Source organism: Eublepharis macularius, chromosome 5 (assembly GCF_028583425.1).
Source record: "Eublepharis macularius isolate TG4126 chromosome 5, MPM_Emac_v1.0, whole genome shotgun sequence".
Classification (NCBI taxonomy): domain Eukaryota; kingdom Metazoa; phylum Chordata; class Lepidosauria; order Squamata; family Eublepharidae; genus Eublepharis; species Eublepharis macularius.
Window position 1 is genome coordinate 148,006,722 of NC_072794.1, and position 22,263 is coordinate 148,028,984.

Below are 22,263 nucleotides of genomic sequence, written 5' to 3' on the forward strand. Positions count from 1 at the left end.
GTCTAAGCAGCATCTCCTTTGGCTGATACCATTTGTCACACAGCCTCTTTCACATAAATACTGTCCCATCCCCCAAAACATACACGTTCATGATTCATGAAAGAAGAAGTTCTCCTTTACTTCTGAAATGACCAAGTACTGTGGAAATGGGCTTGCAGGCCATTGGACTCCCACCAGACTCGTGTCTGAAGAAGAGAGCTCAAAAGCTTACACCCTGAAAATCTTGTTGGTCTCTAAGGGGGCCACTGGACTGAAATCCAGCACCTATTCCCTCCACTCTGTGCTAAACATAAACATCAGCTCAAGAGACTGCTCTAGGTCTGGATCAAAATGTGGCCATACTGGTTTCAAAACCATTTAGGAGACTGACCAGATACAAAGGAATATGAGATACCATCAGGTAGTTGTAGAAACAAAGGAAATTTGACAGGGGTAACTGTTGTCATCAGGGTTGCCAGACATTGGTGGGCAACCACTGGCAGAGGGAGAGAGTGGGTTGATTATGTACCAATGGTGAAACACCACGTCAGGATATTCACTGAACTTGATGCAAGGCGGTGCCTCCTAGCCGGGGGAGTACATCACATGCCCTCCCGACTAGTGACACCCTCCATCGCTCACATATTTCCCTGCCAATTTGCTCTGGAGATGGCTAAAAAGGTGGTCGGCTAGATCATTGTGTATATATATAGGGCGGAACATAAAACAAATATAAATAAATAAAATAAATAAATTTGCTAAAACTCTATTAAAGCCATAGAGTTTTGGTGAATCCTAGACAATTGTGTACAGGGTGGTGATGTCACTTCTGGGGGTGCAATGCTAAATTTGGGGGTATTTTCTCCCAACCACCTCATTGAGTGGCAGCAAGCAGAGGAGAGGGAGACCTGCTCTCCTTAGCTGTCATGGACCTTCAGAAAAGGAGGAGAACCACACAGGTCACCCTCGGGCCCTTAGAGGTAAGGATAAAAATATGATAGCTAGATGGAGAGAGAAGATGCACCTGCCAAAATTCTCTTTGTCTATGCAACTGTTAAAAGCAGAGATACCCACCATCACTGCCTTTTGCTCCTGTAGGGCTGTTAACAGGCCTGGAGAGAAATGTCTTGTCCCTTTAATAGGCATTTAAAGGCATGTTATTTACCAGCCTGTCTCCTATACAGCAGCAAGAAAAGCCATCCTCACTGTGGAAATAACAGCGAGTGGGATGGAGGACCAGGGAGGTGATGTCTGTAGGCACCGTCACCATGCCGCTGACTGTAGGCACTACCCCTGTCCGCCACCACCCTTCTGCTTGTTGCATTGTCACAGAAGCACCGGCCGGATAAGAATCTTGCCAGCTGTCTCTGTTATCTGGCAATCTTGCTCAGCTGATAATGAAAAAAAGCCCCGTGAAAGGGCCAAAGTAGGGAGGGAGGGTTGAAGCTCTTTGCCACCATTTTGAAAGTGGCATTAAACTCCATCCACCTCCACAGATTGTCTGAAGGCAGAACTTTCCCATGGAAGAACTTTCCCGTGGCGGCTCTTCCTGCAGCCACCATGCTGTTTCCCCTCTAAGCTGAAGTGGAGGAGGATTTTTTTCCTCCAGCTTAAACGGGGAAACCAAGGCTACAAGTCTTGTGGAAGCAAGTCAGAAAAGCAGGGGCAATCTGCCTTCCATGAGGGAAAAATCCCTGAATGCTTCACCTGACCATTTCTATGTATTAAGCCTCTGTTAAAGGGACATTTTTCTGTAGGGCTGATGGCAACCTTCCAGGAATATCCCTCCCATTAAAGGCCGCAATGTCTAAACGGCACAGATTTCAGCACCACTTTGTGTGCATGTGTGTGAGAGAAAAGGATGCCAGACTCAGGTTTTATACCTCACGGGTTCAGGTTCAAGCAATAATTCCCACTCGATCCCCTCCACCCGCACGTTTAGAAAAGAGAACATTCTGTGACACGTGGACGTACACCAGAGTCTTCCAAAACTTGGCCAAGTGTGCAGCACGGTGGTGGCTCCAGGGGCGAGAGCAGCAGCTGATCGCCTATTAAGGTCTGTCAGACCAGATGGCCTGTTCTGCTTGCTGATTCTAGAGAAATCGGGAAACGCTTGTGTGTCTTGCCCCAAAGCAAACAGGAGTTGTCAGCTCAGGAGTTTGCTCCCCTGCCTGATATTCAAGTGGGTTCATTTTATCACGGCTCATTGACCAAGGGTAATTATGATGGCCCAGCAGCTGCAGAAGGGTCCACCGTCTCAGGCTCGTCGCTGTTAAGGGAGCCCAAAGTACAGACAGTGACGGCAGAGGAGGAAAACGAAACTGCACATCTCTGGCATTTCGGAGCATGCAACAAAGCAGGGATTTTACACAACTGGTTTGAGAAGCGGGTGGGGCGGTGAAGCCAGCGGCCATGCTTACCAAGGCATTTGGAAAATCTGATTAGGGTTGCTCTGAAAGTGGTGCTAAGTGGTGAGGTGTGATTTTGGCAGAGGCTAGACTATTCACAAAGCTGGTCAGCGTGCCAAAAATGCCATCTTGCAATGAAACGGGTGTGATAATTGGCTAGGGTGACCAGCTGCGAAAGAGGACCTTTTAAAGCCTGCGGAAGAAGGAATTGTGGCAGACACAGTTCGTCTCAGCCAGAAAAAATATCTTTTTCTACCAGTTATCCCAAAATCATTGCTTACAGACGCCCCAATAAACACTTGGTGTGTTCAGTGCCCACAAGTTGCAGCCAACTGATAGTGACCCCAGATGGTTTTCAAGACAAGAGGCAAATAGAGGTGGATTGCCATTGCTGCCGCTGTATAACAACCCTGAACTTACCTGGTAGTCTCCCATCTACATACTGACCAGGACTGACCCTGCTTAGCTTCCAAGAGCTGATGAGATTGGGCTAACCTGGGCTATCCAAGTCAGGGGTAAAAAGCAGTTTACTGTATGGCTAACCAACTGATATCACATCTTTCCTAGAAAAGGGACAATCTATTATCTTCATGGGTCTCTCATGCACACACCAAGCTCTTCATGTGCAAGGACTATGTCATCCTCCGGAAAGTCAGAAATGTCCCCTTGTGCAGACTCAGAGGCCCCTTATCAGCAGAGGGAATGGTGCAAGCTGTGTGTATGTGCTGGGAATCATAGAATCCTAAGGCTGGAAGGGACCTCCACGGTCATCTAGTCCAACCCCCTAACTCTGTGTACATTGAACTTTCCATCTGAGACCAAGGATTTCATGGGCCATCACTGAAAAACTGGAAAGATTTGTCTGAAAACATATCCTGACCATTCCAGCAAATGCCAGGAGATTTTTGGAGTACTGCTTGGGGAGTGTCATGTTTCAGGAGTGTGAGGTCCCTGTGATGTCCTAGGAGTTTCCCTAAATCTTTATGGTAAAGATGACAGAGACTGGGGAAATTCCTAGAGCGCCTCTTCTGAGTGACATCACTTCTACGTGGAGGTTTGGAAAACAAGGTATCACTTCCAAGTGATGCTCTAGGTATCCCTAACTTGGGGGAATTCCTACAACATCACCTTCAGGGCCGTTTCCAGATGGCTTACTTGAAGCTGCTCCATGCCGCAATGTTGTGGATTGTGCTGGGGAAAACGTGAAATATCGCGTTTTCCCCGGCACGATCCACAACATTGCAGCATGGAGCAGCTTCAGGTAAGCCATCTGGAAACAGCCCTGTACTATCCCCTATGTGTGTAAGGGGGGATTAGGGCTGAGGACAGGAGTTTGCTGCCCGCTGGTGGGCAAATGACAAGCCTATTCCATGTGCTTGTATACACACCACACAGCATCCAGTGGTACAATCCAATGCTTAACTGTGCCTAGCATTGCTGAGCAGGCTGCTACTGTGGCTTTAACAGAGGGTTGTTAGGCAGAAATCCAAAGGTGAAGCATTGCATGGCAGGGAGCTAAACCTGCTCAGTGATGCAGATCAAACGAAACGACTCTTATAGAGACAGCTACAGGGGCAGGTTCCAAAGCTGGCAGCTCTGAGCTTCCTGATAATAGCAGCTTTCATTCAAAGAGTCCAGGTTTCCAATACTCTGTGGATGGCTCAGAAATGAACAGAACATCAAAAGCCTGCTGAAACTCCCTCTCCTTTACTTCTATTTAATGGACACAAGCGATGCCCTCCTTTGCACCTGATCCCTCTAACTTGAATTGGATTATACACATTCAATTATGCAAATGCTGAACTAAATTGATTAATTGAATAAATCACTGAGATGCAGAAATAAGGCTCCAATGGCAGTTGCAAAGGTGTAAAGACAGCCAGTGTTTGTAGTGGTTAGAGTCAGATAAGGATCTGGGCCCCCCAGGTTTGAAACGTGCTCTGCCGTGGATCCTTGCTGGGTGACCTCGGGCCAGTCACGCACTCCAGCCTAACCTACCTCACAGGGTTGTTGTGAGGATAAAATAGAGGAGAGGAGAATGATGTAAGCTGCTCTGGGTTCCCACTGGAGAGAAAGGCAGGGTATAAACTAAGCAAACACTAAGTAAATAATGCCATGATGGGTAGTGCCATCTAAAGCACACTGCACTAAACACTCAGTATGCTAATGCGCTTGGATTGCATTGTGACAGATAAGATCAAATTGAAACAGGTTTCAGAAAGAACATATTCAGGAGGACATGGAAACTATGGAAGGAGGACGAACGAAGGATGGAGTCATGTGGAAGCTCTAAGGAAAGAAGCTGCAGTTAAGAGACTCAAAATGGATCAAAACCTTCATAAGGAATCACTTGACTTCCCTTGGGTTTCTTTCTTGGTTTTGGTTAAGTCATAATATGATAGAGATACAGGAACTGCTGACCATGAATTGTGTGAACCCTGATCAGAGAAGCTGTGCGTCTTGAAGAGTCTTCATGTATTACTTCAAGGTGCATATGGCAGAGTGGGGTAATTGGCACTCTCCGCGTACCATGGTCTGAACACGTTGATTTGAAAGTCTGGACAGAGCATAGAACGATATGCATGTGAAGAGTTTGCCAGCTGATCACAAAACCTGGAAAATAAAGTGTGCTAACCATGTGGCAAACCCCATAAGCACATATAGTCGTATGTGCTGAGGCTTGTTAGACCTTGACATCATTGCACCGAAATCAAGAACAGAGACAGCACGAGCAACCCTCTCCCCACGCTGGAATAACACGCTAAGGCTTTGAGTGTTCACGGAAGGGGTTCTCGCCCATTTAGGACTGCCATCTTCTTTCACTGACCCTTTTTGCTGATCTTTGAAGACATCCCACCACCAAGAAACGTAGCAAGCAAAAGACCCCCCCCCCCGCTGCTTATTTTCATGCCAGCAAAGCCTCACCTGCTACATTTCTACAGGTCTGGGTGCTGTCAAAAGCACAGGAGCGGGGGCAGGGGCTGGTGGGGAATCAGCAGATACCCTGTTCCAAGATTAGCCCTCACCTAGGGTTGCCAGCTCTGGGTTGGGAAATTCCTGGATATTGGGGGTGGAGCCTGGGGAGGGTGAGATTTGAGGAGGGAAAGAACTTCAGTGGGGTGTAATCCCATAGAGTCCACCATCCAAAGCAGCCGTTTTCTGCAAGCAAACTCATCTCTGTAGTCTGGAGGTCAGTTGTAATTCCAGGACATCTCCAGGCATCACCTGGAGGTTGGCAACCACATTGTCATCTCAAGCATTCCGTGCTGTGCAGCCACCTGTAGGATGAATCACACCCCCTCAAGCTGTTTGGGGTCAGAAAAATGGCATGCTGGGAGTCAGAGCCCCGCCTCCCCGAGTCCTAGTCCCAGTCGAATCAGGCCCCCGTGGCACTTCTATATTGAGTTCCCACAGGAAATTCACAGCTGTCATATGGATACAAATCCCCATGGCAACCACGTGGTAGACTAACATGTAGTTTGGACTTTGGCCTTACTCTGCATCAGAATAAGAGTACTAATATACCATACAAGGCTGTGGCACAGTTGCCTGTACGGTGCTCTAAATGCCAAGCATTGTTACGTCCTTCCGCCACCCCTTTCCTTGTGTATTGTGTACATCTCTTCTTAGATTTTAACTTGAACACAAGGGCCCAATATATTCAATCAGCACTCAGCAGTTGTGCCCCAAGGGGGAACTATTGGTCTGGAGGATATGATTACTTGCTTAGTGCTAGCTAGCAACCTGGAACCCGGATAACCCATGAAACCTCCCATTACCATTGGAAATAAGGCAGAAGGTGCTCTACCGCCCATTCCCTCTTGCATCCAACTTAAAGGTGGCAAACCTATTGCTCGATGACTTGACCCAAGGAAGGTTGCCAGCTGATCCAAGAAAAAGCTGCCTGGCCTGCTGCTGTGCCTTTAACAGCAGGTCGGTATGCAGAAATCAAAAGCAGGGAGATAAAACAGTGTTGCCTGCTAATGGCTGCATTTTGAGCAGCAATTAAAGGCCCAGAGGCAGTGGCAGGTTGACAACCTTAGAGCCAAGCTTCATTGGCTATTTGTATGTATTTAAAGATGCAAGAGTGATCCCCCTAACAGCTGGAATGAAAATTTGGCTGGGATTGCAGAGAAGAGGCTGTTGGTTGAGAAAATGCATTTCTTTCCCAGCTTCGAGCACAGTCCCTGAGCCACTGACGAATGAGCTGTCCGCCCTTTTCCTTGATGCGGTGTCATTAACGGAGGAGATTGAAACCTTTCCATATTCTTGCGCCCTGAAGGGACTCACATTAGCAGCTATATTAGTTCAGGAGAAGGTGAAGTGCGGCAGACAGACTCACACTTAATTGAACCAGTGCTTAATAGGAGTTTTGCACGAGCAAATTTATTTGGGAAAAAGGACCATTTCTGCACAACAACGGAGTTCTTAAGCAGAGGAATAGAGGGTTTGGTATTGTTATGTGGCAGGGGTGGTGCTGTAGAAGTCACAGCTCTAGCCCTTGGTAGTTCATTGGCAGCCACTGGGTAGTCTGGAGTGAGGTATTCAGGTTTGGGGTGGGATTTCCAGCTATTTAAGGGTGTAGAAAATGCTCGCAAACAGTTGGAATGTGTTTTGCTACCCTGATCTAAGAGGTTGTAATTGCATAGCACCAATATGATTGGAAGCCCAGAACTGCATGTCTAACCTGGCCTCCTGTTTGCAGGAATCTCATAGATGTGGTGACTGGTTAGATGTCTAAGGCCCAGCTGTGCAAAGTGTTGAGTGTCTACATAAAAATGTTCACAGGGACCCAGCAAAGAAAAACAAGGGTCCTAAGCTCGACCATAATATGAGCCCCCCCCCCATCTTTCTTCTCCTTACCTAGGCACAATTTCCTCAAGTGATGAGGAAAAAGCCACCCTGGGCAGAACTGCAGAGATATTTCAAAGTACCTTGCCCACGGGGAAAGTTCAGTCTATGCTGCATACACAGAATTACCAGACTGTAACCCGGAGACTGCTTGTGCACCTTTTAATTTGTCACCAACTTGGAAATGGGCCACCTCTTTCCCATCCCCCTGCAGGCCCTTTGTTCTGCTCGCCTCCTTGACTTGCAGTGGAGCACGACCAGGAAGCTGGCGTGGCTGTAGCAAGCAGGGAAAGGGGACAGCCAAAAGAACCACAGCTGTTAAGTCACTCCATCTAGCAGAAGATGGAAAGCCACAAGAAAGATCTCCGGGTTGCAACCTGCCGACCCGTTCCATCCCGAGTAGGGTTGCTACCTTTAGGCCGATCCTGTCTCAGCCTGACACACAGAAATAGGAGGTCAAGCTTGTTTCCTCCACTGGCCTTCATGCCAGGAATAGCTGCCAAATTTTGGTGCGTCAGGCTGTTTTTAAAGGAAACAGGAAGCACAGCCTTTCAAGAAAAAGAGGCAGCATTAATACAGAGGCACTTTCTGGCGATTATGCCACTGTCCTTTCTGCCAAGGCTCCCTTCTACCGCTTAGTGAGGCTAATGGTTAGTACAAGCTTGCATATTACTTTGCGGACCCCAATAAGACACATTATGGCAGTTTAGTTGGCAACGTGCAATGTCACTTTGCAAAATCTGGGCTTGGTTAACCGTTTGCATGTGCTCCTGCTTCTGTCTGGGTGCATTCATTTGCATTATAGTCCTGGAAATCTGGGACAAATTGGAAGTCCCAACCCATTCTTGTTCACCGTCCCACTCACATCATAGACAGTTAAGCTAGTTACAGCAGCTTTGCTGAGACCACCAAAGGGCCAAGGCATCTGCCACAATTTGCATGACTCATGCTTTGCCATGCTAGCTAGAGCTACTACCAGTATTTTCTTGGCTTAAGAGGATAACGCGGATACATATAGAAAGCTCCTTCCATCTTGATGGATCCCAAAGTGCTTTACAAGCCTCTGAGCGACTGGCTGTTAAGAACAGCCACAGCGACCGCTTTGCAAACACTGCGGAAGTGCAGTCGCTCCTGCAGCGACTGTCCAACAACCTACAACAAGGCTACATGCTAGTTTTAAGGACAGCAAGCGAGGGAGAAGAACACTCTACCCAACGGAGACTGCGTGAGGGGTTTTGGGTACAAAGCATCTAAATGGCGGCTTGGAGTTCGATGAAGACGTCAGCACAAATACACAAAGTGTCTGCGTTACTGGTCTTTCTCTTTCGATCTGAATGAGACTCAAAGCTCTTGAGAAATATCATATGAAGAGCAGCTCAGAAAGGAGAGGTACCAAGCAACTATAGCTAGGAAGCTTTTCTGATTCCATTTCCTTCTGGGGTGGGCTAGCCTCGTGTCCTCCCTGGAGATTGCTTCATAGACCATGTGGGGCAAAGGGGTCTTTATTTAAACTGGAGAGGCTGATTAGGTTGCCAACTGGCCTGCCCTGCCCTTGTGTCTTCCAACAGCACCTCGATCTGTAGAGGCCAGCAGATGAAACTGTCCAGGGAACAGGAGATGAGAATTTTCATCCGCCAACAGGGGTGGACTGGGATGTTAAAACAGCCCTGGAACAAGCTGAGCCAAATGGCCCCACAGGGTCCACTCAGTTCAGACCTGGACAATGACCGGAGATATAGGCAAGTCTACACCTATCATCAGGGCTTTTTTTCTGAGAAAAGAGGTGGCGGAACTCAGTGGGTTGCCCTCGGAGAAAATGGTCACATGGCTGGTGGCCCCACCCCCTGATCTCCGGACAGAGGGGAGTTGAGATTGCCCTCCACGCTGTCAAGCAGCGCAGAGGGCAATCTCAACTCCCCTCTGTCTGGACATCAGGGGGCGGAGCCACCAGCCATGTGACCATTTTCAAGAGGTTCCGGAACTCTGTTCCACCGCATTCCAGCTGAAAAAAAGCCCTGCCTATCCTCATCATTGCTTTGGTCTGAGTCTGAGCTGGGAGGACCCTGCTGGGCCACTTAGTTCAGATTGCTCCTGGTTGCCACCCACATTCCATGGCAGTGATGCACCAGGAAACTTCCCGGTAAATTAAAGGGCCTATCCACCCGCGCCTGCTAATGCCTGCATTACAAGGTGCAGTTACAGACACTCAGGCAGTGCCTGCCTGCCTGGCAACCTAGCCCACTAAGTATATTTTAAATAGACCCCAGCTGACTCTTCGCTTGCAACCACACTCGCAAATCCTGCCTGCACTCAGCAATACAGCCCCCTCACCAAAAAACCACAGCTGATCCTGAGATGGCAACCACATTCACGGTTGCCTTTTGAGGGGCTGTAATCCAGGGACCAGTCTGAGTTGGTCTCTAGTATCCAACCAGATACAGTGACCAGCTGGGGGTAATTTACAACCCCACATATGGAACCCTGGAGGGGGGCCTGGACTTGCAGTGCAATGCAGGCAGGCAGGCTCAGAGAGAAGGACTCTTGGTTGCCCATGTGGTGTTAAGTAGAGCTGCGTCCCGCTGAAGTTGTCAGCCACCTGAAAGCTCACTCCAGTTCATTTCCAGGGTCCAAAGCCCTGATTCTGAAACTTCCCTTCCTAGTCAAGAGCATCCAGCTGATGCCTTACGACATCTTTCTGTTCTTTTTCTTTTGCATACACCAACTGTGCGTTTGCATACTACCTTTGCAAAGAGGGTGCAGTGGGCAAGTTAGCCTAGCTAAGAACTGAAACGGCTAGCAAAAGGCTCGATTAATACATTGCACGAGGCTGGCCCTCAGTTGGCCCTCCTTTGAAACGTGGGTAGCATTAAGGAACAGGAACCACCAGGGTGGTGTTGAACTAAACTATGCCCCTCCACTACAGAGGGCAAGGGAGAAAGTTCCTGCGTGCGTCTTCATAGGTTTACCCATGTTGCTTTGTTTGATAGACACATTCCCAATAGCAAAAGCCACTGGGGCTTGTGTGTGCGTGTGTGCGTGTTTCCTTTGTATCCCTTCATCTTGTCTTCCTTGGATGTAGTGATTCCTCTGACATTTTCTCCCCTGTGTAGAGAAAGGCTTCAGTGAAGCAGAGGAGATTACTTGCCAGCAATGACGTGCTTACAGATTTCTTGCTCTGTGCGCCCCGGTTAAACAAGAGGAAAGCGTTTCAGGTCTTGTCTGGGTTTCCTTTTGTGTTTTTCCTGGCCTGAATCCCACTGAGTACGTTTTTAAAAAACTTGGCTTCCTCTTCTTCGCTTTACTCATATACTCGGAATAAACACAATGAACATTATCAAGTGGAAGCAAAGGTAGGTAGATTCGGGGGCTCAGAGCTCAATGGTCTAGCACATGCTTTGCATGCAGAAGTTCCCAAGTTCAGTTCCGAGAATGAAGAATCTCAGGGCTGGGAAAGATCTTCTCCTGAGACCTCGGAGAGCTGCTGCCAGGTGAAGAGGACAGTATTGGGCTGGTTGGACCCATGGTCTGACTCAAGAAGAAGGCAGCTTTATATGTACACCATGACATCCCAAGTGGGTCGGCTGCCTGGCTTCTCTTTGTGGCTGGCTGCCCACAGCTCAGCACAAATCACTGTGTAAGTTGTCGTTTCAGCTGCCCCAGTCTTTGTCGCTGTGAAAGGGGAGCGCAAGCGATGTCCCACTCCAATGTGTCCACTGCAGAGGGCAAAGCCATTTTCAAAGTACCCTCCTGTTTGGTGGCCACCACGAAGATACAGTATTTCCCCCGTACAGGAATCCACATAGAGAGTAACGATGCCTGCCACTGGAGAGAAGGCATCGGGAGAAGGAGATGAGAATCAGATTACAGGATACAGGGAGAGACAAGTCATTTATCCTGCCCTGTGAAAAGAATATAGAGCAGAGCAGCAGCACAGACGGTGGCCGATCTTTTCTCCTGATGGCTCACTAGAGAGCAAACAGTTCAGCCATTCCTTCATCAAGCGTTTTAATGTGTTTCTTCCGCAGTCTCCTCCAAGGCTCTTGGGTGAGCTGCACATTCTGAGGTGGAGCAGCACAACTGCTAATGATACCGAACAACTGACAGAGTGCACAATGGTGATGAGCATCTCATTAAGCATTGCGGGGTGGGCGGAGGGAGGCAAGCACCATCTAAGAACCACTGGCTCTAGACTGACACCCAAGCCTCCACCTTGCCCCCCCCATTCCTGTGCAGTGATCACAAAGCAAGCCCTTTGATTGCTCTGCGATTGCAGCTGGCCCCCATTGCTGAAAGAGCTGGGATAATAGCTCTCTTCCCTTGCAGGCAAGGATGTCAGAACAAGGTGAAGGATGGCTGGCTGGAAAGTGATTTGGAGATGGCCCCAAGAATGAAACGAGAAGCACCAAATCTGCAAAGAAGACTTGTTACGACCACGATGATAAAAGTGCATTAACAACAAAGCTATCTCCGAGCCAGTCTCAAAGACCTCAGTGACTGTGCTCAACCCAGGTCTAGACAAATCCAGCGGTTCCTTTTACACCGGTGGTCTCCGTGCCACAGTCCTCGTTCATCATGGAGCTATCGGGTCTGGGGCTAATAGATAACAGACCGATGTTCTCTGCTTTAATGTTGGACTTTAAAAGTCCAACTGTGTGTCATTTTTGAAGCTGAACACCTATTTCAAAATCCACAGTTATCCATGAACCAAAGTGCTGGTCCATGCATTCTCGGCAGTCCACATCTTAGAAGGACTACAAAGACTTCTATCAAAGCCAAGAAAATGGTACCATTGTCCTTGCAGCCCAAACCAGATGTTACATAGGATGCAGCCCTCTGCTATCATCTCACTATGAATTTCTCTGCCCCCAGAAGTGCCAGCCAATGAGGTGGAGTGGGAAAGCCAGCATTGCAATGACATCACAAGTCCGTGTTTCCACTCCACTGAAACACAGTGGGGTGGAAACACAGTGGGGTGCCCAGATCAGGGCTTTTCTTGCACAACTCCTGTTCATTTCATTGAGACACACACAGAAGACATTTCTACTGGATTTCCTCAAGATTTTGAACATAGGGGCCGATTCCATATGGCTAACGTTCACGCGGAACGTCGCGCCTCGTTGCGGGGAAAATGCGGAATATCGCGTTTCCTCGCGCGAGTTTTGCACATCATTGCGCGACGTCGCGCAAAACTCGTGTGAGGAAACACGATATTTCTCATTTTCCCCGCAACGAGGCGCGACGTTCCGCGTGAACGTTAGCCATCTGGAATCGGCCAGGGTTATAGCCTGCCTGTTCATTCAGCTAACTTTCCTCTGGTGTAAGGAACCTTTCTCTAAAGCAAGTGCCTCCACTGCTGGCTCTTGTGTTGGAGGAGAGGACACAGAGGAAGATGTTGCCATAAGCTGATTAGAGTGGTACATTAGGTACCATAAACATTTCACTATATTAAGGAATATATTTTTTTAAATTTCGAAATGTTGGTATATGAAAGCCCTCCAGTGATCTTGCCATTCTTGTCACGGGGACAGCATTTTTTACCCAATCATTTACGAATTCTGTGTGCAATCTTTCTCTGTAGGAGAATTTGGCTGAGCTCAGTAACTCCTATTTTACAGACTGGAATGCAGAGAGTTTGGTGTCCTTTCCTCATAATCCCATGCTAAATGAAGACAACACCTGGAAAATTATTCCTAAGCAGTTTCTTAGCCCAACAATCACTACAAAGGACAGAAGATCTGAAGAACATTAACCCTGAGTTTTAGCTATGTTGCTCAAGCGTTTTCTATTCAGTCATTGCCTGCTGCAATGTGTACAAGAATCTCTGGCTTGGAGCACTAAAACCAGCCAGCCAGTTTCTATGGCCAGATGTCTCCAAATGTTCCTTGCCTCTCTACCACTCCCTGGTTAGCACAGCAGTTTGGGTAGCTGCAAAAGTTAGTCTCTGCAGTTAGGAGGAAGATGTCTCTGGTTCTGCACAGAACCCCTGGTTCAGAGTCCATGCATTTTCTCATGGCTGGGTTCTGTGGCTGAGTCACTGCACTGAATACTAGCATTTACGGGCCCAGGCTGTGAGAGTGCCAGAGCCAGAGTGAGGGATAGTATGCCCCCCTAACTCCCAGTGTGGCACAGAGCCCCAGCCAAATACATGTTTCATGTTCTGATTTTAGGCAGAGGCTCATTGGGGGGGGGGAAGCCCCCCCCAAGAACTGCACTCCACAATGGGGGAGGTAGAGATTAACTTCTCACTTCTTGTACACTGTGCCGTATGTTTCAGCCATAATGTGCGTGCTCCATTCATTTCTGTAGCCTGAAGATTTCTCGCTGTTATTTATCTGGAGGGCACTGAATTCAATTTCTTTTCTGTTTCCCCCGTTTGGATCACGAAATTCCAATCGCCGACAGAATGGCTAAGTGTGCTGCATGCCCCCATTTCTCTTCCAATTTGTTGTAGAAAGCGAACATTCTTTTCCATGCTATCTTCTCTGTAGCCTGAAAACATGTATTTTATCTCCTTGCATGTGCATAAACTTTAAGGATCACTGTATTGAAAGCACTCTGCTTTCTTTACAAAGAAGAACTGTTTGGCATTGTTGTATTTACCATATCTTACAACATGTGTATATCTGTTGGCCCACTCTGTACATTTCAGATGGTAGAGTTTTAAAAACTGGACAGTTTGGGGCATGAACCAGAAATAACATTCTAGGCCAATAGGATTGTCAGTCCAGGCAAAATTGTAATAAGATTTGTCTCCTTGATGGTTTTAGCCAGATTACAGTGCAATCCTAAAGAGAGTTAGTCCAGTCTAAGCCCACTGATTTCAGTGGGCTTAGACTGGAGTAACTCTTCTTAGGATGTGTAGTCTTAGAGTAGCTAGTCCATGGTGATATGGTTCTTCTTTGAGAAAAGAGTTGTTCATTAGAATGCTCATGAAATCTCATTTGCCTCAGGGGCTCTTGTCATCCCTATTGTCAATAAGTTCTCCGCTGTCTTCCAGCACTGGCCCCCTTGTGCTAGGGAATGTCCTGTCTTCTGTTAATATGAAAACAATGACAAAATACTGTGTCGGCTAGTGGTATAAAAACCAGACTTCAACTGGGAAGGATGCTGTGTCCTTGGAGTCCAGTATCTTCTATGCCTTTGGATGGCAAGATAATACTTTCTGGCTAGAGTGACCTATGGTGGTCACTTCTCCCTCTAGAACTCTGGGTTCTAGACAGGGGTTGTTGCTTTCCAAAATATTGATGGATTCATGGATGCAGTAATACTGAAGGCTGTGAAAGTTCCAAGTGCTCTAAACATTAAGGTGTTCCGCCTCCACGAGCCTATTGTGTGAGGTAGACTGGTGACATTATCCCCCAAGTGTAGATGGGGAACCTATATGATTTCACTATAGTTACACAACTGTCGGAGACTGGTTGGTTTAGCACCTTGGTTGGTTTTAGCACCGTGAGTAGCACCATGGTTTCTTTTCACTATTTTAAACAAAAAGAACGTGGGGAAAAACAATTGTAAGTAATTAGAAGAGAATGGGCTGTGTCTGTACCAGCATTTGGATCTGAGCAGGCACAGGAGGAACTATATTGTATTATTGTGAAGGATTATGGGGCAAAGGAGAACCTAGCAGTGATACTGCTGCAGACATGAATACCTTGACTGCACAAGCAGTTGTTCCTATCTGCTGTGCTGACTGCTCGGGTTGGCTAAACACTGGAGGTGCAACTGATCCACCTTGCCTTGCAGATCAGTTGCACGCATCTGATGAGCCACTACGAGCAATCATGCGCACTATTGCTCACACAGTCTGATTGGATTCAGAATGTAACACAGCAAGCAACGGTCCCTTCCCTCCAATGGCAACTGTCATGAGTTGACTGCACATTGGCTGTGCAACCAAAGCAAAAGGCAACATAGTCTGCATAGGACAGCAGTGCACCAGGAGTGAGGAACCAATCTCTTCATTGGTGCCACACAGGCTGGTTAATCACTGCGTGACTGAAACTACAACAATTGCCCCCCACCCCCCGCCCAAGGCTTATAATCCTGATTTGTTTTTACTCTGGTATTCTTTTTTTAAAAAAACAGGTGTAAAATTGTTGGTGCAAAATTACAACTGTTTAAAAAAAAGAAAAGAAATAGTCTGAGAAATGCTGGTATAAGATTTGCAGTAATCTCTAACCTGCAAAGCACATTTTGGGAACCACCATACATATGGGAAAATGATGGATTTTGACAGTGTAGAAAAACATCCCCATTGGACTAGGCAGAAAGAGGCCAACCCCTGCCTTTAAACCCTTGCCTCTTGCCAGGCTCACATAAGGTCCTTCACAATACTGGAAGGCAGAACATCACCTGCCACATTCACAGTCCCCATCCCGGTCTTCTTTCGCGTCACAAGCACCATGACCTGCATGGTTCTTTTCAGACTTGGTCTGCAAGCTCTTCCGTCTGCCAGAATCGCCAGCGGGCTAGTCTTGGATCTGGTGTCAGCCTTTGGAGGCAGCCTGTAGCACCGGGGATAATTACGGAAACATTCGAAAGTGTCGGAGCAATTCCTGCAGGACCCACGGTGTTCAGCGAAAGGAGTCGAGATCTTCACGGAAGCCCGGCCGTTTCGTGTGTGGAAGGACCGCAGGGTGATGAGCCTCGGCCGGCTGCAGCAGAAGACTGCGCAGATGGCCTGCAACAGTGACAGGTCTTTGGAAATGAACTTTTGGAAGTTAGGCTTGAAGAGCAGATACACCAGAGGGTTGTAGGTTGCAGAGGACTTAGCAAAGACGGAGGAAAGGGCGAAAGCCAAGACCGGCACCTGGCGGACATCTCCAAAAGCTGCCCACATGGCAACAATGGCATAAGGGGTCCAAGCAGCCAGAAACCCAATGCAGACAGAAACGCTGAGCTGGAAGATAAAGAGAGAAGGGGGGAAATAAGCGGCATGAAAATGGTACAGCCTGCCAGCCCTGTGCCCCGTGCCAAGTCTTCAGAAGCCGGCACGATCAGTTTGGACTCTGATTAGATGCTTGGCTCATCTTACCCACCATTTGCAGCATATGTATAAAATCTGGAAGCGGGCTCCGATTTTTGGCACACCTTCAGAGAACTCTGGAAACTATTCCAACAAGCTCTGCAGTGTGAGCCGGAGGCATACCTGCACTACAGATATTGGTTTTATACCAGTTTAACTCTTCAGCCGTTCTCAAGGGAATCCTGGGCAGTGCAGGTTGGTGAGGCTGGCACAGAGGACTCTCTTAGAGATCCACAGCCTGCCTAGCTGAGCTGAATCGCCAAGTTACAGGTTCTCTAAAGAAAGTGAGTTTCAACCAGTCTGAAAGCATGTGGGGGACATGTGCCCCAAAGGTGCTGATACCACATTCATCTACTGCACTCCATAGTCAGTATGGGGATCATTTCGGTATCAGCATTAGGTCCTCCCCCAGATGCTATAAGAAGGGGAAACAGTCCCTTCCAGTGTGTTCTTCTGTGCATCCAATTTGCAGTACAGAGTGGGCAAGACATTAAAGTGGGCTTGTATCAGGACAGAGTAATGTATCTAATGTCGAAAATGAGTTCCTTGAATGCAGTGAACCAGTGGGCCCTATGTATGGGAAATTGGCTGGCTTTTAAATAGTCAGGAAACCATCTACCATAAGTCCCCAAGAGGTAAACAGCTTCACCGTGGCATTATTATGTAAGTTCTCTGCAGATGTAATTTTGACATACCATTCATGCAGGGTGGGAACCCACCAGCCATGTGCTATGGTAGAGCAATTTGCATAATTGCCTTAACATGTGAATAGGACAATGTATTGATTTTCCATAAGGGTACAACTTCCATTCATATGAAACTGTCCACATAGAAAATCTATGTATTGCCATTTCCTTCCTTCCTTCCTTCCTTCCTTCCTTCCTTCCTTCCTTCCTTCCTTCCTTCCTTCCTTCCTTTCTTTCTTTCTAGCCCACCTTTCTCACTGAGATGCGAAGCAAATCACACAGTTTAAATCAATATAATCAATGACTGGGATATTCAATAAACAATTCAATAGGCTATGGATTGCAGAAATTTGAAAACAAGCATAATTCCAAATATGAAGAGGAAACATGGCTGAAACGAAACGTAAGTAATTTGGCACAACATTCCCTGACCTCTTTAGGCAGGCCATTCCATAAGGAAGGAACTATCACAGAGGATGGGGTGATCACACACATTCACGACAGTAACATGTGGTTGGCGAGTTTCTGCTCTGTGTGAAGGGAACGCCTGGGTAATGTCTGCCGAAGACTGTCACTGAGAGATCTAGAGGCCAGCCCCCTCTGCCAACCTCACTTTGGAAGGCTATAGATGCAGCTCAAAATAGCATTCTGTCTGCGTCTGTATTAATTGCACTAGTCTTTAATTAATGTTAATTATTTGAACCTATGAACTGGCAAGCGCACCCAGTTGGGTGATAAACAAGCTCTGCAGCTTCTCTTGTCTTTAGATAAGCAACCCCCAAGTACCAAAGATAAAATTCTCAAGAATATGGAGGGGAAGAGGAATGCACAGTTAAATTAAGTTGTCAAATCATGACAGACAGCCGTGCAGCATGAGTGAGCAAACCATCCTGGTGTGTTGATTATATTTTACCTTTGCCTACTTCAATGCATGTATCATATTTCCCGCCCCCCTCCATGGCACATTGAAACTGGTGAGAAAGAAACATTTTTTTGAAATAACCTGTACTAAAGTTTTTTTTATATTTTGCTCCACACAAGTTCAGAAGTAACAAAATAGAAGCATATGTCAAGGGTCGAGGATCCCTTTATATTTCCCATAGGAACTCTGACTTGGAGGGCTCAGAGGATGAGCCTGAGGAACTGAACCAAGGATGTTCCAGACTGATCAGCAGGGATCTCATTCCTCTGGTGGGGGCAGGGGATCCCCCCTCAGCCTCTCCCCCCCCACCCACTACCACTTACCTGGCTGGGGGGGGGAGGTGCAGGGAACGGGCCTGGGAGCTCCGCAGTGTGCTCCTGCATACCCTGGAATACTTCCTTGTCATGCTGGGGATGATGTTATTCCCAACAGGACAAGGAAGTGAAGGCCCCCATGCAGGACCAATTGGATAAACACTGCAATGCTCTGGGACTTTCACTTCCTTATTGTGCTGGGATTCCCGGAAATGATGTCATTCCAGGTGCGACAAGGAAGTCCTCTGGAGTGTGAGCATGCTTTGCGTGCGAGAGAAGTTCGTTCTCCCATCCACCCTCCCATGTAGGGTTGCCAGCAGGTGGTGGCTGGAGATCTCCCGAAATTACAACTGATCTCCAGGCGACAGAGGTCAGTTCACCTGGAGAAAATGGCTGCTTTGGAGGGCGGACTCTATGGCATTATACCATTCTGAGGCCCCTCCCATCCCCAAACCTCTCCCCCTCCAGGATCCACCCCCCAAATCTCCAAGAATTTCCCATCCTGGACCTGGCAACCCTACTCCCATGAGCCCCTGTCCCCTGGTTTGGGCCTTGGGACCTGGCAACCCCACTGATCAGGGAGGGCCTGATGCCGCAGGGGCACCTGAGGCCCATGCTCCATTAGTGCCCCAGGTCACTATGCCAGAGCCTGCCAGGCAGACCTTGCCATTGGCCTCGGAGATAACCACTGCCAGGCAGGATGCGAACCTTGACCTGTAGCTTCAGGACCCATTTCCACTTCACAAGAGCAGTGTCACTGGAAGGCCTGGGTGGAGATTAAGGTTACCAGCCTGGCCCCAGGCTGAAGAAGCTGGCCATTCTCACAGGGTGATTGTCGTGAGGATAATAATGACACACTTCATAAACCGCTCTGAGCGTGACATTAAGTTGTCCTGAAGGACAATATATAAATCGAACGTTGTTGTTGTTATCCTCGCTTTAGGTTACTCCTTATCTCCTTTAAACACATTTCTATGTTTACTATCATAGCAGCTGAAAGGGGGCTTTTTGTACATGATTTCCCCCCTTTCTACACTCCCCCTTGCAAACTGCCATCCTTGAAAGCCTATTTTTCTAAAGACAGAGCTCAGTGCAAGGTGGTGCACCCGCTGTCCCAACCTTGGGTACAACCCTGGTGACAACCCACATCTATCCCCTTACCTTGACAATCAGACTGTGGACACTGTTTGTTTTGCTCTGGGGTGACATGTGCTGCTTTACTGCTCTTCTGGACACTTTGACAGTCCAAAGGATGAGTGAGTAAGAGATGATGATCAGGACACAAGGGATGATGTAGCAGAAGACAAAGAGCGCCATGATGTAGAACTTGGCTTCTCTGGTTGACGCTTTCCACTTGATGCAGCAGGCAGTCCCATAGGGCTCTGGTCCGTAACTTCCCCAGTCAACTAGAGGAGCCACCGCAAAGATGAAGGCATAAGCCCAGACACATGCCAGCAGTGCTGCGGCATAAGTGGGAGAGAACTTATTGCCTACAAAAGAAAGAGACGGTGCCCTGTTAGAACTTTCAAAAACAATTTGAAAAAACTTGGCTTTTAAAAATGACGTTAGTTTAAGCCCTGACCTGGATAGCCCAGGTGAGCCTGATCGCATCAGATCTCACCAGTTAAGCAGGGTCGGCCTTGGTTAGTAACTGGATGAGAGACCTCCAACGAAAACCAGGAGTTCAGAGGCAGGCAATGGCAAACCTGTTAGTCTCTTGCCGTGAAAACCCCACCAGGGGTCGCCATAAGTCGGCTACGACTTGACAGCACTCTACACCACCACCATTTGTTTTAAGCATTGTATGAGACCATGGTTTGATTAAACTCACTGTAGGTTGTATAATCACCCAGACGTGGGGCACTCCAATAAATATGGCTTCTTTATTTCAAAAATTAAAATGCCACCTGCTTGAGGCAGCTCACCAAGTAAAACCAATACAGTAATAAAAACAACCATAAAACTATATAAAAAACAAGCCATAAAAACAAGCAGTGGTCCGCCAGAAGCATAACTACAGCATGAAAACAACATTAATTAGCTTTAAATGATGTCTGTAAAGCAACCCTCAGGTTATTAGTGGATCATAAAAAAAAGATGGAACCCTTCAGCGAAAAGCCTGGGTGAAGAGAAATTATCAATTTGGGTATGTCGAACCAGAATCTGCAAGAATGGTTTGAAGATAGTTTATTAACCACAGCTTGTATTAACTATGGTTTCACTCTAGCCTAATCTCAGTTTGTTTTCTAGTGCTGCCTTTGCAGCAATGCATTCTGGGATTTTAGCTGGGTTTCTGCAGGGGAAAGATGGAAACAGTATTTGTCAACAAGATTTTCAGGATATGAGCTTTGAAAGTTTACCCTCTGAAAATCTTGCTGGTCTCTCAGGTGCCGCTGGACTCAAATCCTGCTGTCTTACTGCAGACCAACATGGCTACCTACTTGAAGCATTTGTCACAGCAAACTAGGATTTGATCATCTATCGAGTAAATCCTGGTTTCACGCACCAGCCATAGTTAAGTCAGCCACTGTTTGGCTTATGTCTGAACTGAGCCTCGGTACCTTTTCACACAGTCTTTGTAAATTGTTTTGGCTGCTGGCTGCTAACAGATTTCCCTCCCTCTCCATGCAAAACTATATTTGTCCTGTATGCAATGTGGGGTTGAGCTGGTTTTTTTAAAACCCCTTTCCCCCGTTCTCAAGTGTTCTGTGTACTTCTGATTCTCTGCAGTACACTGTTTGAAATGTCTGTGGCACTTCCGCCAGTGCCCTTTTAATTTCCCATGTGCTCTTTCCAGTGTGCTTTTCCCCACCTTTTTTGGAATGGATAGTGCTTTGTGCAATAGTGCTACAGTGATGAACATTGATTTTGCACAAATGGTATCACTAGAGTAGTGCATTGATGTATAGTGCTGAAATTCATGTATGGTTCATAAATGGATGTAAATGCTGTTTGAAACCATCACCCCCATATTGCTTTACACAGAGCCAAGGAAACAATGGATAATTATCGGGTTATAAAGGCTGTGTGAAAAGGTCCCAAGTCTAATACTATGATCATGAAGTTCAGAAGAAGGGAAGTGTAGTGGGAGCTCTCATTCTACAACAATGGACAACCAACCAGCTCTGGATATTTAGATCTTCAACACATACACAGACTGATTCTGTGTGAAGGGTAGATAAAAATTGATGATTTTTATTGCTGAATCTGCATAATAAAGAACTACGGTATGTTAATTAGAATCAAGATCTTAATGCCCTTATAAGTTCTGATGAATCCAACATACCTTAAAAGAGAATCTTTTAAGGCTATGCCTTCAGTGGTATCTCACACTTCACAGGCTATTTCAGGCATGTCCAACCTTTTTGACTCTGTGGGCACCTCTGGAATTCCGACATAGCATGGTGTGCTCATCTACAAAACTGCTCCTGCAGGAGGTGGAGCCAATCACAAAATGGCTACGGTAGGAGGTGGAGCCATGCGCGCACATGCAAGAAGCCCAAGTGCAGGGGAGAAGGGGAGTAATTTAAAGATATATACTGGGGGAAAGAATTGAGAGGGAATAAAACCAACACTAGTGACAGCTGATGCCCAAACAACTTCATTCAGATTTCCAATGGCCCATCAGAAGCCCTCCTGGGCAAGACCCCCCCTGCCCCCCCTTTCTAAAACACTTGGTGGGCTCCTGGAAAGGTATTGGTGGGTGCTATGCTGCCCTTGGGCACCACGGTGGGGATCCCTGGGCTGGTTTGTATATTGAAGCTCCTCCTGAGACAAACATATGGTTTATCTTCTGAACTTGTGCCAAACTAAACTTGGCACTAAACTTTTTTTAGATTAAAGTACTGACAGGGTAACCCTATGCAAGTCTACTCAGAATCTTACTCAACATGGGACTTACTTCCAGGGAAGTATTCTTAGGATGGCACTGTTAATGAACAGAATGAAATAAAATTCGGTGGGTGTAAGCCTAATTTCATTTTATCTGCTTTCTAAGGGGGATAGTGAAATAAAGGGATCTGGAACCAGCACTGACTTTATTAACTGCTAATAGAATGTCCATTGCAGCTAAATAGAA

At 47.1% G+C, this 22,263-nt stretch overlaps 1 protein-coding gene across 1 annotated transcript in view; it reads right to left on the reverse strand.

Annotated features, from left to right (window-relative positions):
* Positions 1-15,549: 15,549 nt before the first annotated feature.
* Positions 15,550-22,263, reverse strand: part of LOC129331338 (opsin-5-like) — a 31,165-nt gene continuing 24,451 nt past the window's right edge. The window contains exons 4-5 of the mRNA XM_054981846.1: positions 19,347-19,675; positions 15,550-16,137 (exon numbers count right to left, since the gene is read on the reverse strand). Of these exons, the coding sequence (XP_054837821.1) occupies positions 15,550-16,137; positions 19,347-19,675 (917 nt within the window). The remainder of the gene's footprint in view (positions 16,138-19,346; positions 19,676-22,263) is intronic.